Consider the following 26759-nt stretch of genomic DNA (forward strand, 5'->3'; position numbering starts at 1 on the left):
CTCAAAATGTCAAACCGTTCCTTTAAAGTTCAGGGATTCTTAACACAAATTTATTTGCACTCCGGAGCGGAAAGTTTCCTCGACCCTGTGACGGGTTTTCAGTTGTCACGAGGAGAGCACGGTTTCAACAACACTATGTACCCAGATGAAGTGACTTGTTCAGAGTATTTCGTTCTTTTTTATCCACCGACGACAGAGTCAGAAACCCATGTTTTTCCCAAACCTCAGTTTAAGAAGAGCTGGGTTACAAGTCGGCAAGCTGCACGAGGGCGGAGATGGACGGAATTAGAAAGCGGCCATGTGTCAGTCTTGTGATCACAGAGTGACTTGACTTTATACGGCGAGGGAGCGGCCGTAGATAATGAGCAGGTTCTGAGAGAATGGACTACAAGCGCTCCAGCTGAATGAGTGGGCCGGAGGAGAGCGCTCCCTCTGATGCGGGTTAAAAATGGCTCTTCCCCTTGTTCCTGTCTCTTACACCGGTGCCATTCCTTTCATTCGTGTCTCTGAGACTTCTTTATTCTAGCAGTCTCCCGAAACTCTTGCATTACCTGCCACCTCTTCTGCTTCTCTATTACCTTAATTCCCTCTCTGCCCAGTCAGGCACTTCTATAAGGCCTTGGTCTGTCTTTGCTTTTGATTATGTTGCTCTTTCAGTTACTTTCCTGCCTCCATGTCTGGCACACGCTGTCTGTATTTTGGCTCTGCTTCTCATCTTTTTGGGGGATTGGGAAACCCACTTTTTTCCCGCCACCTTTCCTTTTTTTTTTTTCCCTCTCCAAGCTCTCCCACTTCAAATAATTCAAAACATGCTCTACATCTTGCTCAGATAGACTGAACTGTGGTCTGCAGAGAGGGGAAAAGGCTTGAAAGGACAGTGATTGAAGCAGCCGCGGTGTCCTCGCATTAAATGTGAAGGCACATTTTGGGAGTCGCTTGAAAGTGCTGCATTTGCTCTCAAACTGCCACACACACACACATACACACAGGCTCTCTCACATATACACACACACACACACACACACACACACACTGAGTGGTGGTTTAGAGACTGTGTGGGAGTGCATACGCCTCCGTTTCTCAAAATAACCACCAGATGAGGGGCAGGGAGGCAGGGCGAGGTTGGTACAGGAAGATATAAATGGATGCTAATTGTATGGCTCCTCCAGATTACACTGAAATCCAGCAGATTTAAATACAAACACACACTCTCTCTGGCAGTGTGTGTGAGATCATCCCTTCTCAATCACACACTCTTATGGGTAGCGGCTTTATGGCGTTAAAATGAACATGGCTCTGTGTGCACGGCACGCACGCATACACACAGATTCAAATGGATAATAATGATATGGTTCTCAAATGCACCCCCCCCCCCCCCCCCCTTCTCCCCCAGCCAAAGAGAACTCCCATGTATTATTTCTATAATCCCTCCAAAAATAGAGTTCAAGAGGCGAGTCTCAACAGTCATTTTCTAGATGCTCCATCCTCGCCTGTTCGGACTGAGCCCAGAAACTCACATTAGTTCTATTTGGATGCAATGAATGAGAAGAAGATGCATCCCATCGTTTGCTGCTCCTACTCAAGTGTCACTTGATGAATTTGCAAAATAGGCTTTTTGTTTCTAATCTCACAAGAGGCTCTTTCATGCAAGGAAGGGGAGGGAGGAGGGCGATGAAGAGGAGGAGAGGAGGAATGGACAAATGCAGATATGAATGGTGGATGATTGCATGGTTGACTCTGATGTGAGGAAGTGCAAGAGGGCAAATTAGAGGGTGGAGGATGCGCGGTGCCCCTCGCCATGTTTACAACAGTGCACATTGCAAATGGTTTGGTAAGAAATAAGACGTGTTTCCCATAAGCAGCGCCGTCGAAAGCATCACTTCTGCTGTGCCAGCTTTTCAGGAAACGAGAAACACAAGTGATTTTCCCAGTGACGTGCGAAACATAACGAAAATCGCCGCGGGGGGTCCCGATCATGACATCATCTGATATTTCCCCACACTGCAGAATATGCTTTTACGCCAATATTGTGTGCGGAAATGTTGTTTTTATTTCGTTTATTTCGTTAAGATGTGTGTGTGTGTGTGTGTGTGTGTGTGTGTGTGTGTGTGTGTGTGTGTGTGTGTGTGTGTGTGTGTGACACAGGAGATTAAGCGGCGTGCGCGCGCAGAGACGTTTGCGGGCTTTCAGCGCCACCTGCTGCTCTGCCAAGGAACGACAACCAGGTGATCCGGTTCGGTCCTCGCCTCCCCTCCAGTTCTTTGCTTTAGTTTCGTGGATGCCTGACGTGTTTTACCGTGACTGTAAAGTAACTGTAAAATAACAGTGACTTCAGAGGACGGTTGTTTTCGTCACGTTCACTGGGGTGTGTTCTGTGCGTTTACACGTGCACGTACTGGCTCTTGCCTTACCTGCTCCTTATCAGCCTCATCAGAGGACAAAAGTAAGTGTCTCATAGCTGTTGTGTAATATGGGTCCTGCCTTGGCTTCCTTCTTCTATTTTTTATGTCACGTGTCAGAAAGAGAGCAAGGAAGGGGAAAGCAACGTGGCACAAACACGTTTTTGTGCTAATCTGCTGAGGAAGACTATGTAAGACAATACAGCACAACTACAGTACGATTACTCCATTTGATTCTTTCCATGCTTATTTCAACTTCTAATCAACTGCATTTATGAGGCAATGTTGACTTTAGATAGTTAGAGGTAGACAACTTTAGAGACGAACAATATACACCTCTATAACCTTTATAACATAGGATTCATTATCATCTATTAAACCACCAAAACGCGTATACTAAGTAGGTAATATTAGCTCCAACTGCAACATCAAAATGTACTTTACACATTAATACAACAGAAATAATAATCTTAAGAGTACCATAGCATATTTCTTAAAGCGGCCATTATGTTACGTAATCAGCCTAAGTAATTCATTTAACCTACTATAGCAGCATATTATAAAACGTAGGTATTACTGATTTGATTTAATTGTAGGAGCAGAATCCTAACACCGTCCGATAGGAAAACGGGTGGATAGAAATGTTCACACTTGTTCCTTAACAAAAAAAAAAATATATATATATATATATATAAATAAATATACATAAAACCCTGCTGCGCCTCTACACTGCGCGCTACGGTAAACCGGAACAAACAAACAAAGCTCCTGCCCAGTCCTCGCTTGCAACAGTGACGTCAGCGCGCAGCGGCGACGCTTCAACGTGCGGCGATTGGGCGAGCCGAGAGCTAAACCGCACATTACACCCCCCAAAAAAGACGCCGACAACAACAAAAAACAACAGCTGCGGCCACATGAGGCCGACTAAAAACACACGCGCACCGTCGGGGCTCAAGCTATAAAGACTTCGGTAAGGACACGCATTCGTACTTTTCATTGTATGCTGCTGTTAACGGCAGCCATCGTAGCGCCCGCGGCAGCTTCCGCCCCTGTGGGAAGTTTTCTTTTGTCCTCTTCGGTCAACAACAACAAAACAAGCGACTCCGCGTTGATCGGAGGACGAGGCGTAAACGGCTTGTTTTTTTAATTTTTTTTTAGTAAAGGTGTAATAACGAGTGGAATAGGGGGTCGAATATGCTTCTCTTGTGGTCGTCACGAGCCGGCCGGTTATCCGCGCGGTGAATGAACACCTTTGGACCGGCAAACACCGGGGACGAACACACGATGGATGATGCCGTTTTATGGCTCTTAGATAATTAGCCAACGTGCTGCCCGACAGGGAAAAAAATGGTATTTACAGTTGTCCTGTTGGACGTCGTCCACCTCGCTCTTTGCAGTCTTAATAATAGAGATAAGGACGGATGTTGCTTTGGTCGTTTTGTTTGAATGGGCAATCACACTGATCTGTTTCCAGTTCTTTCCAACAGGTGAAGTCGAAGGCAACTCTTATCTAGCTGTGGTTGTATTAAAATGTTTGACGTATTCTTGTATATAAATCATTCAGCATGAGGTCGAAATAAATAGAAATAACACAGATTAGTTGATGTGTTGTCGTACCCTCGTGTACAGCACGTGTCTCTCTTATCCCTGTTTTTAATTCCTCCTGCATCTTCCTTCGCCAGATGTCACGATGGCTGCACATTTCACCATTTCCGACAGCGAGTCAGAGCCCTCGGATGGGGTAGAGGAAAGAGAAGATGGCCAGTTATCATCGGGGCAAGAGCAGCAGCGTCTTCAACGTCACACCCTCACCTTACCTGAGCTCAGATTGTCAGGTAGGAAATCTTAAAGAATTGTGGAAAAGTGGGAAAATGAAAAGGGTGACAGGTGCAAAGTTACAGCGTGTTGCTTTACGACATGTGAGCAAGTCACACGCATATGCTGAAAACCAGGCCAGTAATGTACAGTTGAAAACTAAACCCGGGGCGGCTCCATTGATCAGTTATACTTCCACTTATTGCAGGAAAAGAAGGCAACAAAGTTTTCTGTTCCAATATAGTTTTGTGTACAGCTGCTGCTCACACAAAGAAGGGGGGGGGGGGACACATTTGATATCATTGCAATAAAACATTCTTCCTAATGTCCAAATTTAGTGTGTGTCCTGCTTTCTTCTGCCATTTATTGGCTTGTCTCCCAGGCCTGATTTGGAAGAGATTAAATCTGCTATTTCTCAAATTGGTTTTACGGTTTCAGATGCATCGCTAGTTGTCACGTAAGAAAAATTGTAACTAGGGATTAATACTTCACTCCTATTATATTTTCTTAGCGCTACCATGTGTGTGGATCTGGTCTCACTCCTGTGGGTCAATACAAACCCCTCCTCACCTTTGCCTCCCGTAGTGCCCGGTCGAAACAGGGGGAACTCCGAGTCCCAAGCTTCCACTGCCTCCAGAGAAGAGGAGCTGTGGCTAGACGAGACCGGGACGCCCACTGAGGGGGCTCCGTTCCGGGTACGTTCCAAGTCGGCTCCCCCGGCTCTGTGGGCAGCCAAGAAATACGGACGGCAGCTCCGAAGGATGAGCGACGAGTTCGACAGCCTGCTGGACAAAGGGGTGAGAACGACGGCGTCAGGGGACGAAGGGGGGGGGGGGTTCTTCCTGAAGCCAATTAGTTTGTTTATGACTTAAAATCCGTGTCTCTGTTTGACGCAGGAAATGAGGAGGGTAAAGAGCGCCGGGACGACCAAACAGATGCAGCACTCCAAGAGCTGGTGGAGTTCCCTCTTTAGTCACCAGGAGATAGAGGGAGAGAACAACCACCATGAAAGCCACACTCACCGCACTGAATAGGCACCGGGGGAGGAATTGAGAGTGGCGACGGGTGGGTTCGAGGAATCGATGGCAGGGAGAGGAAAGCAGCAGAGGGGAGGGGTGGGATGTGGGGGGCAAGAGAACAATTGTGATGATGAGAACAAAAAGACCTGCTCTGGGAGACGATGGATGAAAGGTTGGTTAGAAGGAGGAAAATCCCCAAACACAGAGGCATGGCTAAGTGTCCCGTCCTGGTCATGTCACTTTATTACGGCATTGGTACCGGCATCGAAATAGACTTTTTTTTCTTTCTTTTTTTTTGTATTTGTGTTGGTTGTGATGTGACGTGCACTGCGAAATGTTAACGGTCAGCGGCAATCTGACACCCCGTAGGATGGATGCGTTGAGAGACCAGAGATGATCTCTTGAACACGGAGAAAGACATAAGTGGATTTGAGCACTCACCACTTCAGTTATCTCTCCCATCAGCACTATGCAATATACTGTAGATGGGGGGGATACATGCACTGAAATCAGAACCCCCTACTTTTAGAGCCCCACCCCCCCCCCCCCAGGATGCTGTTGGAATTTCCTTCCCTGTTGTCTCGAGGAAACCAGCAATGACAGAGTGATAGCGATGCTTGTTAGGCTTCGCTCCCTTTGTTAGTGCTTAAATACAACTGAGGCCACTTCCCCTGCAGACGACAGAGGGAAGAGTATAAAAGGGAAGGATTTTTTAAAGTATACAACTTTGGGGGCCATTATCCCGCTTCCTGTTCTACTACCTGCAAGCCAGTACCATTTACGCAAACTGTACTTGACTATCATTAACTGCTTTATATCTCAAATTTATAGAAGAACAATCTCGTACGAGGACAATCTCCGTTGATGCAGAAATACTATCTTTTGTATAACTTCAGGGCTAGATTATATCTAGATAAAATGACATTAAGCATAAATATAAAAGCACAAACCAATATGAATCTATCTTTGTAAGGCCTCGGATGAGCCTAAAAAACAGACGTGGGACGTTTAATAAGTTTGGTGAACCTAGCAATAGGCAGTGTACAATCCATGGCTGTGATGATCAATGTTATGTGCGTATTTTACCTTGTGGGTGGGGAAGAGTTAACTGCTTGACCACTAGCCAACACGCCGGCCTTTGGTCCAATTTATTCAGTACCCAGTGCATATAGAGGAGGGATTTAGAGAGTGGACGCCACATTTAAGCGCAGGCGGGGGGGGGGGGGGGGGGGGGGTGTCAACTTGATGAATCAGTTGCCGGTCTGGTTTATGAAATGATTGAATACAAGTTGCTGCATCTGATCTGCACTGGGATGAGAACAAAGTGAGGATCACCATCTAAGCGGAGTGCCGATCTCAGGTAACATTTGATTTTAATGTATTATATTCAGGCTTTTAAGGACTACACAGCACATACTACAAACAATATGACATTTGTCGGTGTTGTTATTCCTATTAATGATTATAAACAGCGATCAGCACCTCCAACCGGCTTGGTAAATACGATGAGGCTATTTGTGACTTGTTTCTCGATGTGTGATTATTGAACATGGTAATAGGTGTCTTACTCACTTGAGTTGTGTAGTGCTCGGGTGGGCAGGTTAAGGGCGCTGCATTTGATTTGTCTTAAGAACCTTTCCCCACCTTTTTTTTTGAAAGACTTTCCTTCGCTTTGAAAAGCAACATTTTTCATTTTTATCAGAATTCCAGACAATCCAAATGTCAACTCCCTTCTTTCACCCGAGTCTAACGACATTTTTATGAGTATCTGGTCAATTTAGACTGCGCTGTTACTAAGATCTGTGTCTGCGCTGTGACACAAGCAGTGCAGTTTAATCCGCTGGGCGAGAGCACGTGCGCGGTGTCGAATACGAATAAGAGTTTAATATTGTGTTGAACTGCCTTGAACATGCTGTAACTTGTGATGTGAAGCCGCATAACCGGCCTTGTCCGTTTCCCAAATTACCGCCTTAAACTTTTACAGCTCGCTGTCAAATATTGCGCTCGACAAAAAAAAAAAAAAAGAGGGCACAGTAATGTGTGTTTGCTGTCACAACTGTGAGAAACATATTATGATAGTGAGTGCTGGGAAGGCAGAGTTTCAGAAGAAGTCATGTTGTAATTTGGGCATTGAAAACATGGCGGTGAACACACCCCGCGGGGAAAACTTGCCCGAGCACCTGGAGTCTTGCAACCATCCTTGGTATTACTTGAATCTACAGATGTGTGAGGAGAAATTTGCATTACAATGTTTCTTACTTTTTGGGGGGATTTCTTCACATTTTTTTTAATGACCTTTTGTAAATTTTATCTACAGCTTTGAAACTTCTGGTATATACTGTTCTGAATAAATCATTTTAAGAGTGATTTTAAAGTGAGTCTCTTGTGTAATTATTTGTAAGTAGTGAAAATTGGTAGAAATTAATAGACAATTCAAGAGGAAACCTAAAATTGATAGTTATAGTATTTCTTTAAACAAGGGATCCATCCTAAAAAGATGGCACACTGACAGCTTTGACCGGAAACAAATGGGAGAAAGGGGTGAGTTCAGTAAGCAACGCATCTTCTGTCTGAAAAGGATCAAGGTTTCATGGCATAGGGATAAAAAGTTACTGGTAAATGTTGTCTAAAGAAATCTACTCAAACCTTTACATCTCTCAGTACACAGAGTCTGCTGAACCCCCAAAACATCCATCCACCTACTGCGCTTTCTATGAAACTTGGCCTATGATCCCTGTATAAACTCACCTGTTGCAGATTACGCCTTAGAAATAAGGGGAAATATTGTGAAAAGTTTGCAAAAAACCACAGGTCCCACATGTGAATATGAGTTAATGTCATTTGCACAGTTTTTTATGTTGATCTATGTCCATCATCCTTTACTGCAAAGCACTTTGTCCCATATTTCTTGTACGAAAGGTGCTACACAATAAAGTTTGTCATTATTATTTCCTTGGGTCTCTTAAACCACCAAACCTTTAAATCTCTCAGTACACAGAGTCTGCTGAACCCCCAAAACATCCATCCACCTACTGCGCTTTCTATGAAACTTGGCCTATGACCTATTGCAGATTAAGCCTTGGAAATAAGTGGAAAGATTGTGGATAGTTTTCTAAAAAATCCCTAGGAATAATGCGTGGGAGCCCTGGTAGAGGCATTATGGCAGGACAGTGTGCTTTATCTTCAATGTTATTTACACAGTTTTCTATGTTGATCTATGTCCATCTCCCTTTACTGCAAAGCACTTTGTCCCACATCTCTTGTACGAAAGGTGCTACACAATAAAGTTTGTCATTATTATTTTCTTGGGACGTCTCTTAAACCACCAGTGCTGCATCCCGACAGTATTTGCGCCCACAGTCCAAAGCTGACAGTTTGTCCATGTCCGCGTCGCTCAGCGTGAAGTCAAAAATCCTGCCGTTGTCCTTTATTCGCTCTGGATTTGACGACTTTGGGATCACTGGGACGCCCTGCTGCACAGCCCAGCGCAAGAGGACCTGACGGGGAACCAAGAAGGAAATCGTCATAGGCTGGCCCAAAACAAATCCAGATGTTTGTGTTTACCTGTCCAGGGGTGCGTTCACAGTTCTTTGCCACCTCCAAGACCACGGGGTCAGTGATCAGATTTCCTTTCCCCAAGGAGGAGTACGCCTGGAAACACACTCCATACTCCTTGCACACTTTCCTCAGCTCAGTCTGGATATACTTGGGGTGGAATTCTACCTGGGGAAATATATATAACAAATATATAACAGATGTACATAATGATATTAACCCTTCTCCTTTCCCTCCAACGTATTCTACCTGCAGCACTGCAGGAGGGACTTTGCAGCTCTGCATCAGTTCTCTCATGTGTGCTGGTGTGTAGTTTGACACTCCAATGGCCTTCAGCTTCCCCTGAGCATGCAGCTCCTCCAGCGTGGCCCAACTCTGAGCTCGGTTGTCTGGAATCAAATATTAATTAGGAGCTCATCATCAGCATTACTCAAGTACAACCAAGTTGCAGAAGGAGGAAGGTGAGAAGACAGCATCTAATCTCGAAGTAAAATTATTTATCAAACATTTGTTTGAAAAATGTTGCTCCAAATATGAATATGCACCATTTTTATGTTTCCAGTAATTCACAACATTTTACCTGAGTTGCGTTGGTCAGACACATCCAGGCCATCTGTGCCAGGCCAGTGGATCAGGTAGAGGTCAATGTAACCCAGGTCCAGCTGAGACAGGCTGCACATGGCTCCTTCCATGGCTTTCTCACCCTGATCCTTGGAGTCCAGCTTACTGCACGGAAATAGAGGCCTTTTTATTACTTTACCAGAGCTTTAGTTCCTCCATACGAGTTCTTCATTTTGCTGCTGAAATGCTCTTTAGGAAGGACTACGAGCATATGCACATCACCTGGTTATGAATACATCCTCTCTGGTTAAGCCATGTTTGGGCAGGAGCTCCCTCAAGGCTCGGCCAAAGGCGGCTTCATTCTGGTATATGGCGGCACTGTCAAAGGCCCGATAACCAGCGAGCAGCGCCGCGTCCACGGCCCTGTGCACGTCTTCAGGAACCACCGACTTGTAGGTCCCTAAACCCAGGATGGGCATACGAACCCCCGTGTTCAGGAGGACGGATGGGATGCTGGAGGCGAGGGAAGACATCTGAATTCGTTGTTTGGCCCAGCGGACACTGCAGAAGAGTGGAGGGAAGAATAAAGCACATTAATACGATACAAATAAACTAAGAAAGAAATACAATTTAATAATATTCATTGATTAAAAATGCAAAGCAAAAGCAACAACTTTAAATGGGTCCTAAGAAGTGATATAAAAGGTGGCCACTGCTTCTGGGAGCCTTATCTCCTCAGACATTATTTTGTTAAAAAAAAAAACAGGGGTCCAGATAGCAAAGGCACGGTCCGCTTTTATATTGAGTCTAGACTTTGGAACGGCGACAAGGAGCCTCACCACAGGGTCTGAGGCCAGGTGTTACACTTTAACAGGTAACCGTGTTAACTGGGGACTTTCAGCAAAGGTTTTGTGCAAACATGTGTCACATAGAAGAATTCTTTATCACAGTAAAATATATATTACACACACACACACACACACACACACACAAATAGATACATACATATTTGCATGTACGTTTGTGTGAAGAAATGTAATATGTTGGAATCGAACATAATTGCGTGGTAACGTTACGACGGTCGAATATTCGCAGCAGTCGCTCTATGTTACGGTCGTAAAAATCAAGCTACTCTGCAACGTATGAACCTTATATTTCTTAGCCCATTAGAAATGATATTGAACACCTTCAACAATAAAGGCATTCACGAGGACAGCCACGTATTCTCTTTCTGTTTTCAACAGCTGCCGTAACTAAGACAACAGACGCCTTCGGCTCAAGGTCGCAAATTAACAGGGTCGCCTTTTAAACCGTAACACCGCTGATTCCTTTATTTCGGGGCCAGACCCAAAGCGTCCTTTAAAAGTGAAAGGTACATTCTTAAATTCATTTCTAAAACGACCAGGAGGCCACCGTTACATTTAACCAACAGTGCTGCTCAAGCCGAATTGAACCTTGCAAAGCTATTGTGTTAGCATTCTGATGTCAACGTTGCTAGAATGTTATTTTGTATTTGCATCTCACCTTGTGTGCACTTTCGGCTCAAGTGCTTTGATGAAGAGGCGCGTAAACTGAGTGAGAATACACTGTGAATGAATGAAAATGTGACCGTGCTCCTAAGACTACAAGATAAACGGGGGGTGTTTACGACTAGACGTCCCCTTTCCGGTAACACGTGGTAAACTTAGTGTCATGTGACAGCAACAGCTGCGAGTCGGAGACAGAGGGTTATTTCCGACAATTTTAAACATGTAAATGCTAATTTTCTCAACTGTTATGAGGTCGGGAATTTGTCCTGAATAAGTCAATATAATAGGTATATAAATTAATCTATTTTGAGATTCTGTTGCCCAAACCTTAAGTAAGCCATGTTTCTGCAGGCCTTTCCCCCCCTTTCAATGAACTCCATCCAGCAAAGCTCTTAGGTAAGGTTAAGATATATTTTCTCTACAGCTGTAAAACATCTACCATGACATCCTCAATAATTGATGAGAGGGATTTTAAAGTCTTTTAATTGTGTGATTCTTTTTTAACCCTCCGGTAAAAAGGACACTTTATTTTATAATCTCCAACACGTTGTAATACAGTGACAACTCAAATGGGAACAACTGAAACACGAAAGGCACATTATTGTTCTTAAGAGTAAAGAACAGCGTAGTCTGGAAGTAGTCTTGAAATGCTGGCACAATAAATACTTAGGTTAGTATAAATCTACTGTCTGGAAAGGGTCGGGGTTTTATGGCAAATGGGTCACAACAAACAGGAAAATCTACTTGTTAATGTTTTTTAAAATAATACTTGATATTGTATATGTGTTATACATCAATCTAAATCTATCTAAATCAATGCATTCTCCCACTGTATTTAAGGAACTGAGTACCGGTACAACTCTAGTTTCCCAATCATTCTGCTGATGATTCCCCACCACTGCATTACTGGCAGCGGAGCTTAAGAACCGCACCATTTAAGAAGCATCCTGGAAGGCAACATGTGTTCAAATTAACGTCTATCAAGCAACTTGTGATGAATCCCAGCAATACTTTTGCCCACAGTCCAAAGCTGACAGCTTGACCATGTCCGTGTCACTCAGCGTGAAGTCAAAAATCCTGCCGTTGTCCTTTATTCGCTCTGGATTTGACGACTTTGGAAGCACTGGGACGTCCTGCTGCACAGCCCAGCGCAAGAGGACCTGAAGGGGAACAAAAGACTGTTGTTAAGGTGCTTTGAACACAAATAAGGTCATTGTAGGCTGGCTCATGTGTTGGGGGTTTACCTGTCCAGGGGTGCGTTCACAGTTCTTTGCGATCTCTAAGACCACGGGGTCAGTTACCAGCTCTCCTTTTCCTAAGGAGGAGTACGCCTGGAAACACACTCCATACTCCTCGCACACTTTCCTCAGCTCTGTCTGGAGTAGCTTGGGGTGAAACTCTACCTGAGGAAACAACACAAAACACCGTCTGCATTGGCTCTTTCAAAAACAAAGGTCCTAAAACATTTTATTTAGCTTGTGTTTTCAATGATGTATTATGATATTAACCATTCTCCTTTCCCTCCAACGTAGTCTACCTGCAGCACTGCAGGAGGGACTTTGCAGCTCTGCATCAGTTCTCTCATGTGTGCTGGTGTGTAGTTTGACACTCCAATGGCCTTCAGCTTCCCCTGAGCATGCAGCTCCTCCAGCGTGGCCCAACTCTGAGCTCGGTTCCCTGGAATCAGATGTTAAACAGGAGCTCATCATCAGCGTTACTCAAGTACAACCAAGTTGCAGAAGGGGGAAGGTGAGAAGACAGCTCAAATTGTGTATTTAAGTGGAGCATGTCTTCATAAAACATTTGTGATACTCTTGGCCAAAGCAAATAGATGCTCTAAATAATTTAACATTATTTGTTTACATAATTGTATATAAAAAAATGTTCCAGTGACATTTTGCTACCTAAAGGAAGACATTGCCTGTTTACCTGGGTTGCGTTTGTCAGCCACATCCAGACCCTGCGTGCCAGGCCAGTGGATCAGGTAGAGGTCAATGTAACCCAAATCCAGCTGAGACAGGCTGCACAGGGCTCCTTCCATGGCTTTCTTGCCCTGATCCTTTGGGCCCAGCTTACTGTGGAGGCAAAAAGAGAGCGGGCTGTTCAGAATTTTGGACCTCACCTTTTTAGGCACAAACTTGACTGAGCTTCACTGCCTCTGTATGGTCACTGAGTAGGAAATAATCTGATCTGTGTACAGGAAAGAAAGCGATCTATTAACAAGTGTGTTACACATACAAGGACTTGGGCTGGGTGATTGTTGCGTGACAATAAATATACTAATCATAGTAATGAACATGTGTGTGATACCGAAGCCAGAGGCATGCCTTTTTCAGTTTAGCCCTTGTCACAACCCCTATACACCACCTGGTTATGAACACATCCTCTCTGGTTAAGCCATATTTGGGCAAGAGCTCCTTCAAGGCTCGGCTCAGGTCAGCTTCATTCCGGTAGACGGCTGCGGTGTCAAAGGACCGATAACCAGCAACCAGCGCTGCGTCCACAGCCTGGTACACCTCTTCACAACCCACCAACTTGTAGGTCCCTAAACCCAGGATGGGCATCTGAACCCCTGTGTTTAGGAGGACAGGGTGTGTAGAGGACATCTGATCTGAGAAGCACCGCTCAACACTCCTAAAGACTGAGAGAAAGTGAACTGAGAAATAAATGAGATTATTTTCGTTAGAAGGGCATAGCATCATGATGTGGCAAATTCATTCTGGTGTCAGTAAATGTTAGAACACAATGAAGACATAGAGACCTCACAAAGTGTGTGACAGCGAGTAGGCTGCACACGTTGTGTGATGTCACATTTGATCCAACTTAAAATGCCATGTTGGGGAGTAGGAACTCCTTAATGAAATATAATGGAATGAAATGAATAATCATATTTTTATCTCACCTTTTGGGCCTTCTTGGCTGAGGGAGCAATACAAAAACAAGTGACGACGTGTTGCGTATTCACAAAGAATTAATCAAGAAAGTCTCGAGTTTGAAAAGGTAAAAAACATCTAACCTCGCTCTCTCGCTGAATATTTACTACTCCTATTTCCGGCAACAGCTGGTCAGCTGACAGTCATGTGATATTTTGAGCGGGTTTCTCCGTCACCATAGCGACACCTGCTCTGACGCCGTTGATTGGAAGAAGATCCAGCTAATCATTGAAGGAGAAGCAACTGAAAGGCGGGAAGCGGCCTGTATCTAGCCAATCACAGGGCGAGGCGTGAGTTTGATTGACGGTCTCGGAGTTAACCATTAATGTCCCGTTGTAGGCTCGTAAATTAGCTCGCTGGATACCCACCAAATCCCGGCTCGCCATTGAACCTTGATATTACGGTAATTTTAAGAGTTCGGCAGAACATTTTTGAGTGTTAGTTAACTAGGTAAACTTTTTTGCTTTTTGGCGATTCCTTCACATTTTTCAATGACCTTTTCTAAATTGTATCGACAGCCTTGAAACCTCTGGTATATACTGTCTTGAATAAATCATTTTTAAAATGAGTCTCTTGTTTAATTATTTGGAAATGATCAGTAAGTATTGCAAATTGGTAGAAATGAATGGACAATTCAAGAGGAAACCGAAAATTGATAGTCATAGTATTTCTTTAAATAAGGGATCCATCCTAATAAGATGGTACACTGACAGCTTTGACAGGAAACAAATGGAGATGGAAAAGAGAGTTCAGTAAGCAACGCATCTACTGTCTGAAAAGGATCAAGGTTTCATGGCATAGGGATAAAAACTAAGTTACTGGTAAATGTTGTCTAAAGAAATCTACTCAAACCTTTACATATCTCAGTACACAGAGTCTGCTGAACCCCCAAAACATCCATCCACCTACTGCGCTTTCTATGAAACTTGGCCTATGACCTATTGCAGATTAAGCCTTGGAAATAAGTGGAAAGATTGTGAATAGTTTTCAAAAAAATCACTAGGGATAATGCGTGGGAGCCCTGGTAGAGGCATTAGGGCAGGACAGTGTGCTTTATTTTCAATGTTATTTGCACAGTTTTCTATGTTGATCTATGTCCATCTCCCTTTACTGCAAAGCACTTTGTCCCACATCTCTTGTACGAAAGGTGCTACACAATAAAGTTTGTCATTATTTCCTTGGGACGTCTCCAGTGCTGTAGTGGTAAAATTAGAGGTGGGTAAACTCAGAATTTTGTGATCATACAGACCTCGATGCGATGCAACGCGATGCGATGCAACGCGATGCGAAGCGTCGCAACTCTGTAAGGCTGTCCTGGCTATATTGCATTATGTTTTCTGTCCAGATATGTGGGTGGCATCTGCTCTCTATTTCTCCTCTCACTGTGTCTTCAGTCTCAGATTCTTCTTCCTCTGTATCTCCCTCTACTTCAGATTCTAATTCAGATTCTCAACTCTCCATCTCTCCTGCCCCTGTTTCTTCTCTTACTACCTGTTTCTTCATCTCCTCCCTCTATTTCATCTTTCTCTGTCTCCCCTTTCTCTGTTTCTTCATTCTCTGTTGGTCTTCTTTCATTTCCTCCCCTTTCCTCTTCTCCACTCTTTGGTTCTCCACTGTCATGATTTTGTTCTCTCATCAGCTGTTCTCCTCTCTCTTTTCGACCTGGTGTTTCTCCTCTCCCTGTGCTCTCTGCATCATTGCCTGTCCTATCACTGCCTGAAAAAATATGTTGAATTTAAGAGTTGTGGGGCTGAGAACACCAGTTAAGCAGCCTGTCAATTACACTGACAACATAAGTTAAAGGAACACTCATGTACTACCTATGTCATCATAAATAGCCTATACAGCATGTTTTTTTCACAGTGAGAACTGACTTGTTTTCAAATAATCTATGTTTACAGGGTATTTCACTTACAGGCTACTCTACAACTTTCATGACTTCAAATAATTGATTAAGCATATAGGCCTATTCAGTGAAGCAACAGCTTTGCTCCCCGCTCACGTTTTCAATGCGAGAGCAGGACATGATGACATATATTATATTATATATATATTTGACTTTGACCGCGAAATTTGAAGATTCTATAGCTAAACTAAAACATTTCACTTATCATTTCCCCATAGCTATGTCTAACTGGTTTGCACATAATCTGTTGACAATTTTTCAATGAATTAGCCTAATCTGCAGCAATATGAGTGAGGATAATTACTCATTTTATTAGGCCTATTTAGATGGGACCGGGAAGGCTGGCTGTGTACCTGCATCATCGTATTTGAAAGCACGTTATTGATAGCGTTTGTCCCTGTCTCAATGCGATGTTGTGCGAACCAAAACAACGTTTAAAAACGTGAATTGATCTTCTTTAGTCTTACTTTGTACTTGAGGCCTTTTGCAGGCATCTGTGGGAGTGGGAGCACTCGATGGTCTCTACAAATATCGCCTGATATCCATTGCTAATTACCGGCGGTAATCCATTCTGTAGTATCTTGGATACCTCCGGTTCAAATGTCTGTCATGTTGTGATGAGGTCATCAAGGTGCGCGTTTATGCGTAGAAGTAAATATGCACTAATAAAGATGGACGCATACAGCGCCGACTAAAAGAAACTCACTGGTACGTGTCGTACTTAGACAATTAAATGTCAGTGCACGCACACAAATATTACACATTCAGAAAAGGTCGGCAGGCAGGCTGATCCACAACGTGTATGTGTTTACACACCTCCTGGATCCTGATTGGTCGCTGCTGCAGCCGCAAGGCACTGATTGGATGCTCACAGACTGAATTACAGCGCAGATGAAAAGGATTCAGACTACGGCGTTTCTATGTTCAACAATAGGAAACATAGTCTTAGCTGTTTTAAAATTACACCAAGTTTATTTCGGATTATTCCAACGGAAGAATACAAGGCACAGGGACCTTTGAGGTGCGTAAATGCCACTTAGAGGTGCATAAACGCTATTTCCAAAATTCCAGAGGTGCGTAAACGGCATTTACGTGCGTTTACCCTCCACTACAGCCCTGGACGTCTCTCAAACCACCAGTGCTGCATCCAGACAGTATTTGCGCCCACAGTCCAAAGCTGACAGTTTGTCCATGTCCGCGTCGCTCAGCGTGAAGTCAAAAATCCTGCCGTTGTCCTTTATTCGCTCTGGATTTGACGACTTTGGGATCACTGGGACGCCCTGCTGCACAGCCCAGCGCAAGAGGACCTGACGGGGAACCAAGAAGGAAATTGTTATAGGCTGGCCCAAAACAAATCCAGATGTTTGTGTTTACCTGTCCAGGGGTGCGTTCGCAGTTCTTTGCCACCTCCAAGACCACGGGGTCAGTGATCAGATTTCCTTTCCCCAAGGAGGAGTACGCCTGGAAACACACTCCATACTCCTTGCACACTTTCCTCACCTCCGTCTGGATATGCTTGGGGTGAAACTCATCCTAAAGAAATATATATAACAGATGTACATAATGATATTAACCATTCTCCTTTCCCTCCAAGGTATTCTACCTGCAGCACTGCAGGAGGGACTTTGCAGCTCTGCATCAGTTCTCTCATGTGTGCTGGTGTGTAGTTTGACACTCCAATGGCCTTCAGCTTCCCCTGAGCATGCAGCTCCTCCAGCGTGGCCCAACTCTGAGCTCGGTTGTCTGGAATCAAATATTAATATCTAAGAAAATGGAACAATTATTCATCAAACATTTGTTTGAAAAATGTTTCTCAAAAATATGATATTCATTCGTTGCATGTGCACCATTTTTATGTTTCCAGTAATTCTCAACAGTTTACCTGAGTTGCGTTGGTCAGTCTCATCCAGGTCATCTGTGCCAGGCCAGTGGATCAGGTAGAGGTCAATGTAACCCAGGTCCAGCTGAGACAGGCTGTACAGGGCTCCTTCCATGGCTTTTTCGCCCTGATCCTTGGAGTCCAGCTTACTGCACGGAAATAGAGGCCTTTTTATTACTTTACCTCTGAGTAAAACTTCCCAGAGCTTCAGTTCCTCCATATGAGTTCCTCATTTTGCTCAGGGTCAATACATAGTTAATAATCAAGATGACAGGCTTATCCACAAAACTAGTGGAACAAAAGCCTAATGTATTATAATTTATAAAAAGGTCACTTAAAAAACGCTGAAATGCTCTTTAGGAAGGACTACGAGCATATGCACATCACCTGGTTATGAATACATCCTCTCTGGTTAAGCCATGTTTGGGCAGGAGCTCCCTCAAGGCTCGGCCAAAGGCGGCTTCATTCTGGTACATGGCGGCACTGTCAAAGGCCCGATAACCAAAGAGCAGCGCCGCGTCCACGGCCTGGTACACCTCTTCACGGCCCACCAACTCGTAGGTCCCTAAACCCAGTATGGGCATCCGAACCCCTGTGTTTAGGAGGACAGAAGGGATGCTGGAGACGAGGGAAGACATCTCAATTTGTTGTTTGACCCAGCGGACACTGCAGAAGAGAAAGAGAGAGAGTTGAGGGAGGGAAATAAAAGGGGAGTAAACATCAACGTGGTTGTTTCAGGACTGGTACTATACTGGGGGGTGTAGTTTACACAGAATTCTACTGTATTTCCATGAACTACCAGGTTTGTTAAAGAATAAGCATGGTGTTTTAATTCAGTGAGTACCAATGACCCTACAGTGTTGCATTGTTAGAATAGACTAACTTAACTGTAGTGTTAAGGTGCTGCGGCGTAGCTGTCCCGATGCGGCAGTATGTGAGAATGAATACTGTATGAATCCCTACAAAATTACAACAACAGCAATACAATAAAAACGGAAGGTTCAACAGAGAAGAGTTAAACCCTGTTTGAAATAAAAGTACATAAGATAAACCAATAAAGCAAATTGTTACAATAAAAGTAAACTAAGAAACAAATACAATTTAATAACATTCGTCGACTAAATTACTCACCAAATAAAAATAGAGCAGTAAACCGACAACTTTAAATGGGTCCTCAGAGCTGATATGAAGGTGACCACTGCTTCTAGGACCCTTATCTCCTCAGACAGTGTTCCAAAACTGAGGGGTCCTGATAGCAAAAGCACGCCCCGCTATAGTTTTTCAGTCTGTACTTTGGAACGGCAAAAAGCGGCCTCACCACAGGATCTGAGGCCACGTGTTACTGTTTAACAGGTGTCCGTGTTAACTGGGAACTTTCAGCAAAACCGTCTGTTGTCATAGTTACAACACCTGTTGGAAGTACGAAGCGAACACGTAGCTATCGTTTCATTTGATATAAAGTTTGTATAAAAATTAAACATAAACGCCTTTGGAGTCTGTTTGGTGCAAATATGTGTCAGATAGAAACACTCTGTAGCACAGTAAAATATATATACAGACATACTGTACATATATAGACACACATATACATACATATATATATATATATATATATATATATATATATATATATATATATATCTATACCCAACCTTTTTTGGCTCAAACTTGACTGAGCTGAACTGCCGCTGCGTGGTCTCTGAGTAGGAAATAATCTGATCTGTCTATTAACTCGTGTGTTACACATACAGGGACTTGGGCTAGGTGACTGTTGCGTGACGATAAATATACTAATCACATTAATAAATATGTGTGTGATACCAAAGCCAGAGGCAAGCCTTTTTCAGTTTAGCCATTGTCACAACCCCCTCATCTTCTCTGGTTAAGCCATATTTAGGCAAGAGCTCCTTCAAGGCTCGGCTCAGGTCAGCTTCTGCGGTGTCAAAGGACCGATAACCAGCAACCAGCGCTGCGTCCACAGCCTGGTACACCTCTTCACAACCCACCAACTTGTAGGTCCCTAAACCCAGGATGGGCATCTGAACCCCTGTGTTTAGGAGGACAGGGTGTGTGACAGGCTACACACGTTGTATGATGTCACAGTTATATATACCATGTTACGGAGTAACATGGTATATATAATGAAATATAATGGAATGAAATAAATAATCAAAAAATCACAAAAAAAAACATTTTTATCTCACCTTTTGGGCCAAGTTGCCAGTTGCTAGTTACAACTCCTATTTCCGGCAACACCTGGTCAGCTGACAGTCATGTGATATTTTGAGCGGGTTTCTCCGTCACCACAGTGACACCTGCTTTGACGCCGTTGATTGGAAGAAGATCCAGCTAATCATTGAAGGAGAAGCAACTGAAAGGCGGGAAGCGGCGAGTGTCCAGCCAATCGCAGGGCGAGGCATGAGTTTGATTGACGGTCACGGAGTTAACCGTTAATGTCCCGTTGTAGGCTCGTAAGTTAGCTCGCTGGATACCCACCAAATCCATGCTCGCCATTGAACCTTGATATTACGGTAATTTTAAGAGTGCGACAGAGCATTTCTGAGCTTTACACTGATTAAGACCGTTATAGCACACTGGTGTTAGCTAACTAGGTAAACAAAGTCAACATTTGTAGTAATTGTTATGTGTAGTCTGTGTTTTGGTTGCCCTCCATTAATGAATATATTGTGTTTTATTGTGTTGCCCAAACAATATGAGGTCAGTCATGCCCCTGCGGCCCTTCTCCTTTCCTTTGCCTGAAACTCGATTCTTCAAAGCTGATAGTTTGATCTACAAGTTCAAGATCAGCGGAGGCAGCAGCTTCAGGCAAGACCTTGTTCTTAACATCCTCACATTATTATTTTTATACTTAATGTCTGTGTATTCCTTTGGTGAGAGCCAGAATAATAGTACCAGAGCAAGAACTAGACCGCTGACAAATCCCCAAAACAGCAATTAACTGATTAAGTAATGGAAGTATCTGAGTTCTTACACTAAGGCAGCTCTAGTTGCACATTAGTCATTTGTCCCCAAACTGAGATGAGCATTAAGCGCATCACTGGAAATTAGTTTAGAACCAGAAATGAAATAATTCAGTTTTGGCCGAGCTCAAGTGCAATTACTTCCGGAGCTAAAATAGCTTGATAAAATGCTTTTGAGACCTAAGCCTTAACAATTTGCTGGATTAGAACAACCACAGACCTGAGTAGTTTTCTTCCTGACAGCAGAGCAAAACAACACAAGCCCAGAATCCATAAATCACACATTTACCTATTGATCAATGTTAAACCCACTCCTGGCAACTGCCGTGTTTCGCTCTTCCTTTTCTCCTCAAGATTAAATTCTGCAGTAGTATTGCACAAAGTGCTTTAATCTGTAAAGCTGGCGATGACTGCGCTCGAGGCGAGAGAGAAGGCATTGATGTTTTTGCTCCACTTCTGTTACACCCTTTGCCTTTATTCATGGCTAACATTGAATAATAAGACACCTAACCGATCTAGGAATTTGTTAAAGCCCAAGGAGACGATTTTCTTTTAAATTATTATTATTATTGACACTCAAGGATTTGTGCACAACAGTCAGAGCCTTAATGCGTGTGCTGCATCAGCAAAATGCATTCCCTGATGCATGAAAGGCCTTATACAGTTATCAGCTTTAAAGTTACAGAAACTGGAACTGTTAAGATTGTATAACACAATATACACTGTGTGTTGATAAGCTACTGTAATGTATGCATCGTGTGTTTCATCAGAGGAGAGGAGGGTGTGGGAGAAAACCTCTATGAGGAACTGGAGGTAATTATGAATACTGTTGCTTCGTGTGCTTAGTCGGCATTCACAATCATTGCATTGAACTTTTTCTCTCACTTTCTCTCCTCGGGTTGTCAGGAAATCATCAGGACCATTGTTGGCAACTTGGACAGCCTCCAACCTTTCTCTAGTGCCCACTTCAATGTCTTCCCTTGTATCCTCGAACACAGCTGCTGATCCTTCACTTGCGCCCCCATTAAGATGCTCGTTCACTAGCAGTTTACTGTATTTTCTGAACTGCGCCGACCAGATAAGAAGCCGTGGGAGGGAGCGTCGAAGGTGACGTGCGGTGAGGGGAGGCTGCGAGCTTACCCGTTTAGTCTTGTCCTCTACCTGGAGAAAAACACACAGAATGGTAAGGATGGACGCATGTGGGCGAACAGCTTACAGCTTCCTCTGTTGTATTGGCACAACACATTCGCAGGACATTACATGCGATCATTACAAATGCTCGGAGCTTTATTGGCTGCATGGCTATAGAGGTACCGGACGTGCTCAAGCACAAGGACAGGTTAATAAATAGCACCAAAATCGAACAGGCACAAATCCAGGAAGGGGTCCACAAAGGTTTAGCCTTCACCTCATATCTGGGGCCAGTGTCCGTAGACAAGAATGAGCTCATCCTGGTTAGCTGAGCGTCTACATGCAGATTTTCAATTTGTTGTTTGCACAAAAACAGATGACCAAGATGCTAATCACACATGCCAATCTCTCAAATGTCTTGCAGAGGGAGCGAAGCCAGGGGCAGAGAATTTAAGCCCAGTGAGTGTGAATTCAAGTATTTTAATAAAAATCTAGTTTTATATGACATGTTAATAAGAGCCCAGACATTACATTGTAGTTAAATGGACACTGTCACAGTAAGAGCTGAACATCACCAAACCTCTCTGAGGAACAGGCCTGCTAAATTGGATTGTTTTAAATGACATTATCTAGAGTCCGACCCCAGTCACTCACCGTGACCAGCGCACCACTGCTTGTTTCCCAGCAGAAAGATGTCGTGAAGCCTTTCCTCTCCGCGTCCGAGCCCCCGGCAAAGCGCCGTAGGAGGGATTCACCACTAGAGGAGGCCATTCTAAAGGAGTTACACGGCGACATGGAGGCTCAGAGCAGCGTGTCTGTGCTCGGGTGAGTGCTCTCTTTACCACTGTACAGCTTATCTGGAACATTTTTAACACTTTTAACCTTTCAAGGAACCACAAGTAAATGTTGGGAAGATCTGTGGGAATAAAGGCGCGTAGTGACTAGAAACCTACGCTGTGGCCACAAAAAACGGTCACATTTGAATTTGCGCTATAGTTTTTTGAACGTTTTGGATTTGAATGAGTGTGCGACAATACAATGCATTTATGAAATGAATTCACTGACATATCCATCCTGACTTCTGCCCTGTTTGCGCTGACACACACACACACACACACACACACACACACACTCCAGTGATTCTTGCAGTTACGAAACAGACAGGAGGCTGACAGGCGCCACCTCAATCTCACTGACTGTCAAATCAGTGGGGCGGAAATTATGATTTAAAATGCTCACACACCAACTAATGTAAACAGAATTGTGTCATCGTTTTGAAGTAGAGGATCACGCTCTCCGATGCACAAACTGTGTAAACATCCTGCAAGCACTGGGGCCTCGAGCATCAGTCCACAGGAAATCAACTTCCATTAAATCATTCTCATTGAATTATTGAATTATATTCAGCACATTGGCCATAACACTTACATGTCCACAGAAAGGTGCAAAACGAGTAGAGGACACATTTCAGTTGTCAAAGATTTCCGAAATGCTGCTTCATCACTGACGGCATTCATTGGTGTGTGTGTGTGTCTCTTTATGATGCCTGTAGTGACAGGTGGTTTGTTTTTGTGTTAAACCAGCTTGAAATGGGAACAGAAAAGAGAAAATATTCTCAATAGGTTGATGAGCACTCACACAGGGGTCATCTAACGGACATTGTAGATTCGGGCTGCAAAACCCAACCAACATGTAATTGACAGTCATTGTTCTGATAATGTAAGAATAAACTAGGTTGTGTCCAACTTTTAGCAGGCTTTCTCTGCATTGCCCACGTGCACAGAAACATGTCGCAGAGGATCCAGGACATGCTGACAAGGTGATTTATTACTTACTTCAGTCTTTTACCCATCACATTTAGCTGCTCAAGTGATTTGTCACAAATGAATAAGAAAGTAATTTCATCCCACAGTTTAGAAAGAAGTGATTCCAACTATTCTTCCAACTTCAGTCCCATAATACCCTTTCGTTTCCTATCTACCGCCTATATAAACACACTCACTGGTAGCATCTCTGTCTGTGCCGCCGCCCCAGGCTAACGTTAGCGCAGACAGGTAGGATAACAAGTGCGATTAAGGTTATTAATAACATTACATCAGCCACAGTGTACGTGACTTAGTTGTTTTCTGAGAAATGAAGTGCCAATACAGGTCTACGAGCTTTTAAAACGATTGAGTGCGAAAAATGAATGATTACCAAGTTCTGATTGCACAAACATATTCTAGAGAAAAGACCAAGACATATAGTGGGTTATTAACTGTGCATTTTGATATATTCATTCCCTTCAACTGAACCTTTAAATCTGAGGCAAATTAAAACATTTACAAGCCAGCGAACAAACTTAACATTATCACAAATCCGTTACGTTTTTAAATGATTTTGTTAATTCATATGAATGTAACATAACAACTTGCAAATGAGTCTTAGTTTATCGTTTGGATGACGACATACATAATAATCAGGCTAACTCCCTGCCTCATAATAATACAGAAAAGAAATATCCCACGGAAAGCGTAGAGAGTTAACTTAGGGAATGCTAATGTTAGCGGCTTAAATTACAGCAGATGAACATCGTTTTCCCCAATACTCAAGTGCTCAAGACACTCTTTTTATATGGGTTATTGCTCTTACTACAGCCCCATGCAAACCACGTCAACACATGGATAAATCCTCAGTAGTTACACTTGCGAAGCCGTAATTCAGTGAGAGGTGGCAGCGAATCCAGTTCTGTGAAAAACACAAATCCTTTTAATTCATTCTAACCTTCTACCACAGAAGGCTTTCACGGTGTTTGATGAACACCGGCAGAAACCCGGTGAGAACACAATCAGAGGAAGAAGGCCTCCAGATGAAGTGCCCTCTGGGTCAATGCAGCACATGGGGGGCGAGGACCTCGACCAGGACCTCGACCAGGACCTCGACCAGGAGCTCGACCAGGAGCTCGACCAGGAACTCGACCAGGAGCTCGACCAGGAGCTCGACCAGGAGCTCGACCAGGAACTCGACCAGGAACTCGACCAGGAGCTCGACCAGGAGCTCGACCAGGAGCTCGACCAGGAGCTCGACCAGGAACTCGACCAGGAGCTCGACCAGGAGCCCGTGAGGCCGGGGATGTTGAGTCGACTGGTCAGGTCGGTATCCAGTCACATTAAGCCTGAGCCGCTATCATGCTACAAGCAAAAGCTAATAGATTTACCCCGCAGCAGGTCATATCTGTTGATATCGTTGGACGGTCGCTGTTGGTTTGATTTTTGCACCCGCGGGAGAACCGGGCACTAAATGGTACTGTTCATCTGAAAGAATAAAGTTGACAAAGATTCAAGTGGATTGGGGAAATCCAGCTATTAAAAGCACGGAAATTACAATATCCCTGTGAAATGTCTGTTGAGACAAGCCGAAACGCCGGAGGCGCATAAAAGACTGACAAGAGTGTTTCCGCACTGACAGGCACGCCAAGCAATCTTACAAATGTGGTCTCTTTATGGTAATAATGATATGCAGCAGCAGGCTGATGGCATGAGCCCACAGTTGCATTAATCACAAGGGTAATTTTGGTTTGAATACTGACTCTTTCTTTCTCCCTCTCTCCTTTTCTCTTTGCAGAGGTATCTTCCCCTTCTCCTTGCTCTTCAGAGAACCCTGAGGCCAGTGGTAGAGGGACTGCAGATGTTACTGGTCGCAGCAGTGGAAACGCACCGGGGTTTGTTCGGATAAAGTTCAGCAACAAATAAGTTTGTTTGCGTCGATACTAATGTTTTTTCTTCTCCTTCATCCTTTGTTGATCATCTCTTATACTTGTGTCATTATTTATTTATTCATTTTTTGGGCTGAGATTTCATCTGTTTATTCACTTATCTCTGGAAGTTCTGTTTTACATCAGCTTTTTGTTGTAGCTCTTTATTGATACCATAAGCAATAAATACAGTTAACTCTTTGTTTCCATTGGTTGTTGTCTGTTCATTCATGGGTGTAGATGTATGGAGACCTTGCTATTAGCTGCTATGAATGACTTCTCTTCTTTTGTGTATAGTTCTCTTCTTACCACTAAATCAGTGACCTCACAGTGGAAATGATTTCTTCTTGATCTACTTTCATGAGCGTTTTCTCCCCCTATTTTCTTGACTTTCCGTCTTAAACTCTGCTACATTTAACTTTACTTTCATTTGATTTATTCGTCAGCGAGTATCACCTTGTGGAAACTCCACTTTCCTCCTGTCAATCTTAAATAGAAAAGTGTTCTATCTTTGTGTGTGTGTGTGTGTGTGTGTGTGTGTGTGTGTGTGTGTGTGTGTGTGTTCCTGCGTGCACGTGTCCATGCGTGTGTTTATATGTGGGGGTAAATGGGTCAACTGGACAGAAACATTGTCTTAGAAACAGGAAAACTTTGCCTAATCATCTCCTTACATTGTCATAGAGCCCAAATAACACACACACATCATCTTAAACTCACATCTACTTACGCACTCTGACCACACACACAATATCCTGTCAGACATAATCATGTGCACACATGGAGCACTTGAAATAACAGACACACACACACATACATCATGTACTTTCATTCACACACATACACACACACACACAGATTAAAATAACAGGGCAGAAGTGGAAGCGGACACATTAATGATATTATAGTTATTCAAGACGCCACGGTTTCCACGGCAGCCGAGGGCGACGGGCACAGAGCGATACAAACATCGGTCACCCCACTGAGTCACACTCGAGCAGTGTGTGTGTGTGTCTGTCTGTGTGTGTGTGTCCAAGTTGACTACAGGAGGGTCTCCTGTTCCTGTAACAAACTTCATTCCTCATCTCATGCTCTCCTGATGAGGTGCTGTCTGCCAATCAGATGTATAGTCTCTCTCTCTCTCTCTCTCTCTCTCTCTCTCTGGTTGGCATGGAATCAGAAGAAACAGACTGCAACTTACAGTCAACACACTAATAGTTTTGTGTGTAGGTGAGGGGGTTTAGGTGATGATGTCACACGTTCCGCTTTCCATTGACATAACTAGATTGCGAGTGTTTGGGGTAGAGGGGCCATAAGATGA

The 26759-nt window shown here is 43.7% G+C and overlaps 5 protein-coding genes across 24 annotated transcripts; 2 read left to right on the forward strand and 3 right to left on the reverse strand.

Moving 5' to 3' along the window:
• Positions 1-2330: 2330 nt before the first annotated feature.
• Positions 2331-7607, forward strand: badb (BCL2 associated agonist of cell death b). Of its 2 annotated transcripts, none has more exons than XM_040179794.2 (4): positions 2331-2443; positions 4082-4234; positions 4800-5011; positions 5111-7607. In XM_040179794.2, exons 2-4 carry the CDS (start codon positions 4090-4092, stop codon positions 5246-5248), a joined length of 495 nt encoding a protein of 164 aa, XP_040035728.2. In that variant the 5' UTR covers positions 2331-2443; positions 4082-4089; the 3' UTR covers positions 5249-7607. The 2 variants fall into 2 exon arrangements, with proteins under 2 accessions (XP_040035728.2, XP_040035726.2); XM_040179792.2 differs by lacking the exon at positions 2331-2443 and adding an exon at positions 3181-3369.
• LOC120821349 (glyoxal reductase) lies at positions 6616-11044 on the reverse strand. Its single transcript, XM_040179779.2, has 6 exons — positions 10874-11044; positions 9632-9910; positions 9369-9514; positions 9038-9177; positions 8798-8956; positions 6616-8730 (listed from the first exon to the last, which is right to left on the reverse strand). Exons 2-6 carry the CDS (start codon positions 9880-9882, stop codon positions 8551-8553), a joined length of 876 nt encoding a protein of 291 aa, XP_040035713.2. The 5' UTR covers positions 9883-9910; positions 10874-11044; the 3' UTR covers positions 6616-8550.
• A 301-nt stretch (positions 11045-11345) lies between these two features.
• LOC120821351 (putative oxidoreductase YtbE) lies at positions 11346-14005 on the reverse strand. Its single transcript, XM_040179780.2, has 6 exons — positions 13781-14005; positions 13246-13534; positions 12808-12953; positions 12416-12555; positions 12123-12281; positions 11346-12038 (listed from the first exon to the last, which is right to left on the reverse strand). The coding sequence occupies exons 2-6, from the start codon at positions 13482-13484 to the stop codon at positions 11859-11861; spliced, it is 864 nt and encodes a 287-aa protein (XP_040035714.2). The 5' UTR covers positions 13485-13534; positions 13781-14005; the 3' UTR covers positions 11346-11858.
• Positions 14006-16669: 2664 nt separating this feature from the next.
• Positions 16670-19995, reverse strand: LOC120821350 (glyoxal reductase-like). 2 transcript variants are annotated; one of them, XM_078106426.1, is made up of 6 exons: positions 19801-19995; positions 17984-18262; positions 17600-17745; positions 17321-17460; positions 17092-17250; positions 16670-17024 (listed from the first exon to the last, which is right to left on the reverse strand). In XM_078106426.1, the coding sequence occupies exons 2-6, from the start codon at positions 18232-18234 to the stop codon at positions 16845-16847; spliced, it is 876 nt and encodes a 291-aa protein (XP_077962552.1). In that variant the 5' UTR covers positions 18235-18262; positions 19801-19995; the 3' UTR covers positions 16670-16844. The 2 variants fall into 2 exon arrangements, with proteins under 2 accessions (XP_077962552.1, XP_077962550.1); XM_078106424.1 differs by lacking the exon at positions 19801-19995 and adding an exon at positions 18728-18906.
• Positions 19886-25646, forward strand: majin (membrane anchored junction protein). Of its 18 annotated transcripts, none has more exons than XM_040179789.2 (10): positions 19886-20127; positions 20320-20422; positions 21348-21390; positions 21484-21559; positions 21656-21760; positions 22133-22167; positions 22394-22533; positions 23461-23527; positions 24484-24839; positions 25312-25646. In XM_040179789.2, the coding sequence occupies exons 2-10, from the start codon at positions 20322-20324 to the stop codon at positions 25349-25351; spliced, it is 963 nt and encodes a 320-aa protein (XP_040035723.2). In that variant the 5' UTR covers positions 19886-20127; positions 20320-20321; the 3' UTR covers positions 25352-25646. The 18 variants fall into 18 exon arrangements, with proteins under 18 accessions (XP_040035723.2, XP_077962540.1, XP_077962539.1 ...); XM_078106414.1 differs by having other exon boundaries at positions 19919-20208; positions 22397-22533; XM_078106413.1 differs by having other exon boundaries at positions 19948-20127; positions 22397-22533.
• The last annotated feature ends 1113 nt before the right edge of the window (positions 25647-26759 follow it).

The sequence above is a fragment of the Gasterosteus aculeatus genome, chromosome 7, assembly GCF_964276395.1.
Source record: "Gasterosteus aculeatus chromosome 7, fGasAcu3.hap1.1, whole genome shotgun sequence".
Taxonomy (NCBI): Eukaryota; Metazoa; Chordata; class Actinopteri; order Perciformes; family Gasterosteidae; genus Gasterosteus; species Gasterosteus aculeatus.

What these genes read in the sequence shown, in the direction of transcription:
- badb (XM_040179794.2), top strand. Translation starts at nt 4,090, where the DNA reads ATGGCTGCACATTTCACCATTTCCGACAGCGAGTCAGAGCCCTCGGAT. An exon ending in ACCTGAGCTCAGATTGTCAG is followed by an intron (nt 4,235 to 4,799) that starts GTAGGAAATCTT and finishes TGCCTCCCGTAG; the next exon opens with TGCCCGGTCGAAACAGGGGG. An exon ending in ACAGCCTGCTGGACAAAGGG is followed by an intron (nt 5,012 to 5,110) that starts GTGAGAACGACG and finishes TGTTTGACGCAG; the next exon opens with GAAATGAGGAGGGTAAAGAG.
- LOC120821349 (XM_040179779.2), bottom strand. Translation starts at nt 9,882, where the DNA reads ATGTCTTCCCTCGCCTCCAGCATCCCATCCGTCCTCCTGAACACGGGG. An exon ending in GTCTGACCAACGCAACTCAG is followed by an intron (nt 9,178 to 9,368) that starts GTAAAATGTTGT and finishes ATTTGATTCCAG; the next exon opens with ACAACCGAGCTCAGAGTTGG. An exon ending in TCCCTCCTGCAGTGCTGCAG is followed by an intron (nt 8,957 to 9,037) that starts GTAGAATACGTT and finishes ATATTTCCCCAG; the next exon opens with GTAGAATTCCACCCCAAGTA.
- LOC120821351 (XM_040179780.2), bottom strand. Translation starts at nt 13,484, where the DNA reads ATGTCCTCTACACACCCTGTCCTCCTAAACACAGGGGTTCAGATGCCC. An exon ending in GAGGATGTGTTCATAACCAG is followed by an intron (nt 12,954 to 13,245) that starts GTGGTGTATAGG and finishes TTGCCTCCACAG; the next exon opens with TAAGCTGGGCCCAAAGGATC. An exon ending in GTGAACGCACCCCTGGACAG is followed by an intron (nt 12,039 to 12,122) that starts GTAAACCCCCAA and finishes GTTCCCCTTCAG; the next exon opens with GTCCTCTTGCGCTGGGCTGT.
- LOC120821350 (XM_078106426.1), bottom strand. Translation starts at nt 18,234, where the DNA reads ATGTCTTCCCTCGTCTCCAGCATCCCTTCTGTCCTCCTAAACACAGGG. An exon ending in GAGGATGTATTCATAACCAG is followed by an intron (nt 17,746 to 17,983) that starts GTGATGTGCATA and finishes ATTTCCGTGCAG; the next exon opens with TAAGCTGGACTCCAAGGATC. An exon ending in GACTGACCAACGCAACTCAG is followed by an intron (nt 17,461 to 17,599) that starts GTAAACTGTTGA and finishes ATTTGATTCCAG; the next exon opens with ACAACCGAGCTCAGAGTTGG.
- majin (XM_040179782.2), top strand. Translation starts at nt 20,310, where the DNA reads ATGAGGTCAGTCATGCCCCTGCGGCCCTTCTCCTTTCCTTTGCCTGAA. An exon ending in GGAGAAAAACACACAGAATG is followed by an intron (nt 21,761 to 22,132) that starts GTAAGGATGGAC and finishes AATGTCTTGCAG; the next exon opens with AGGGAGCGAAGCCAGGGGCA. An exon ending in AGCAGCGTGTCTGTGCTCGG is followed by an intron (nt 22,534 to 23,460) that starts GTGAGTGCTCTC and finishes TCCAACTTTTAG; the next exon opens with CAGGCTTTCTCTGCATTGCC.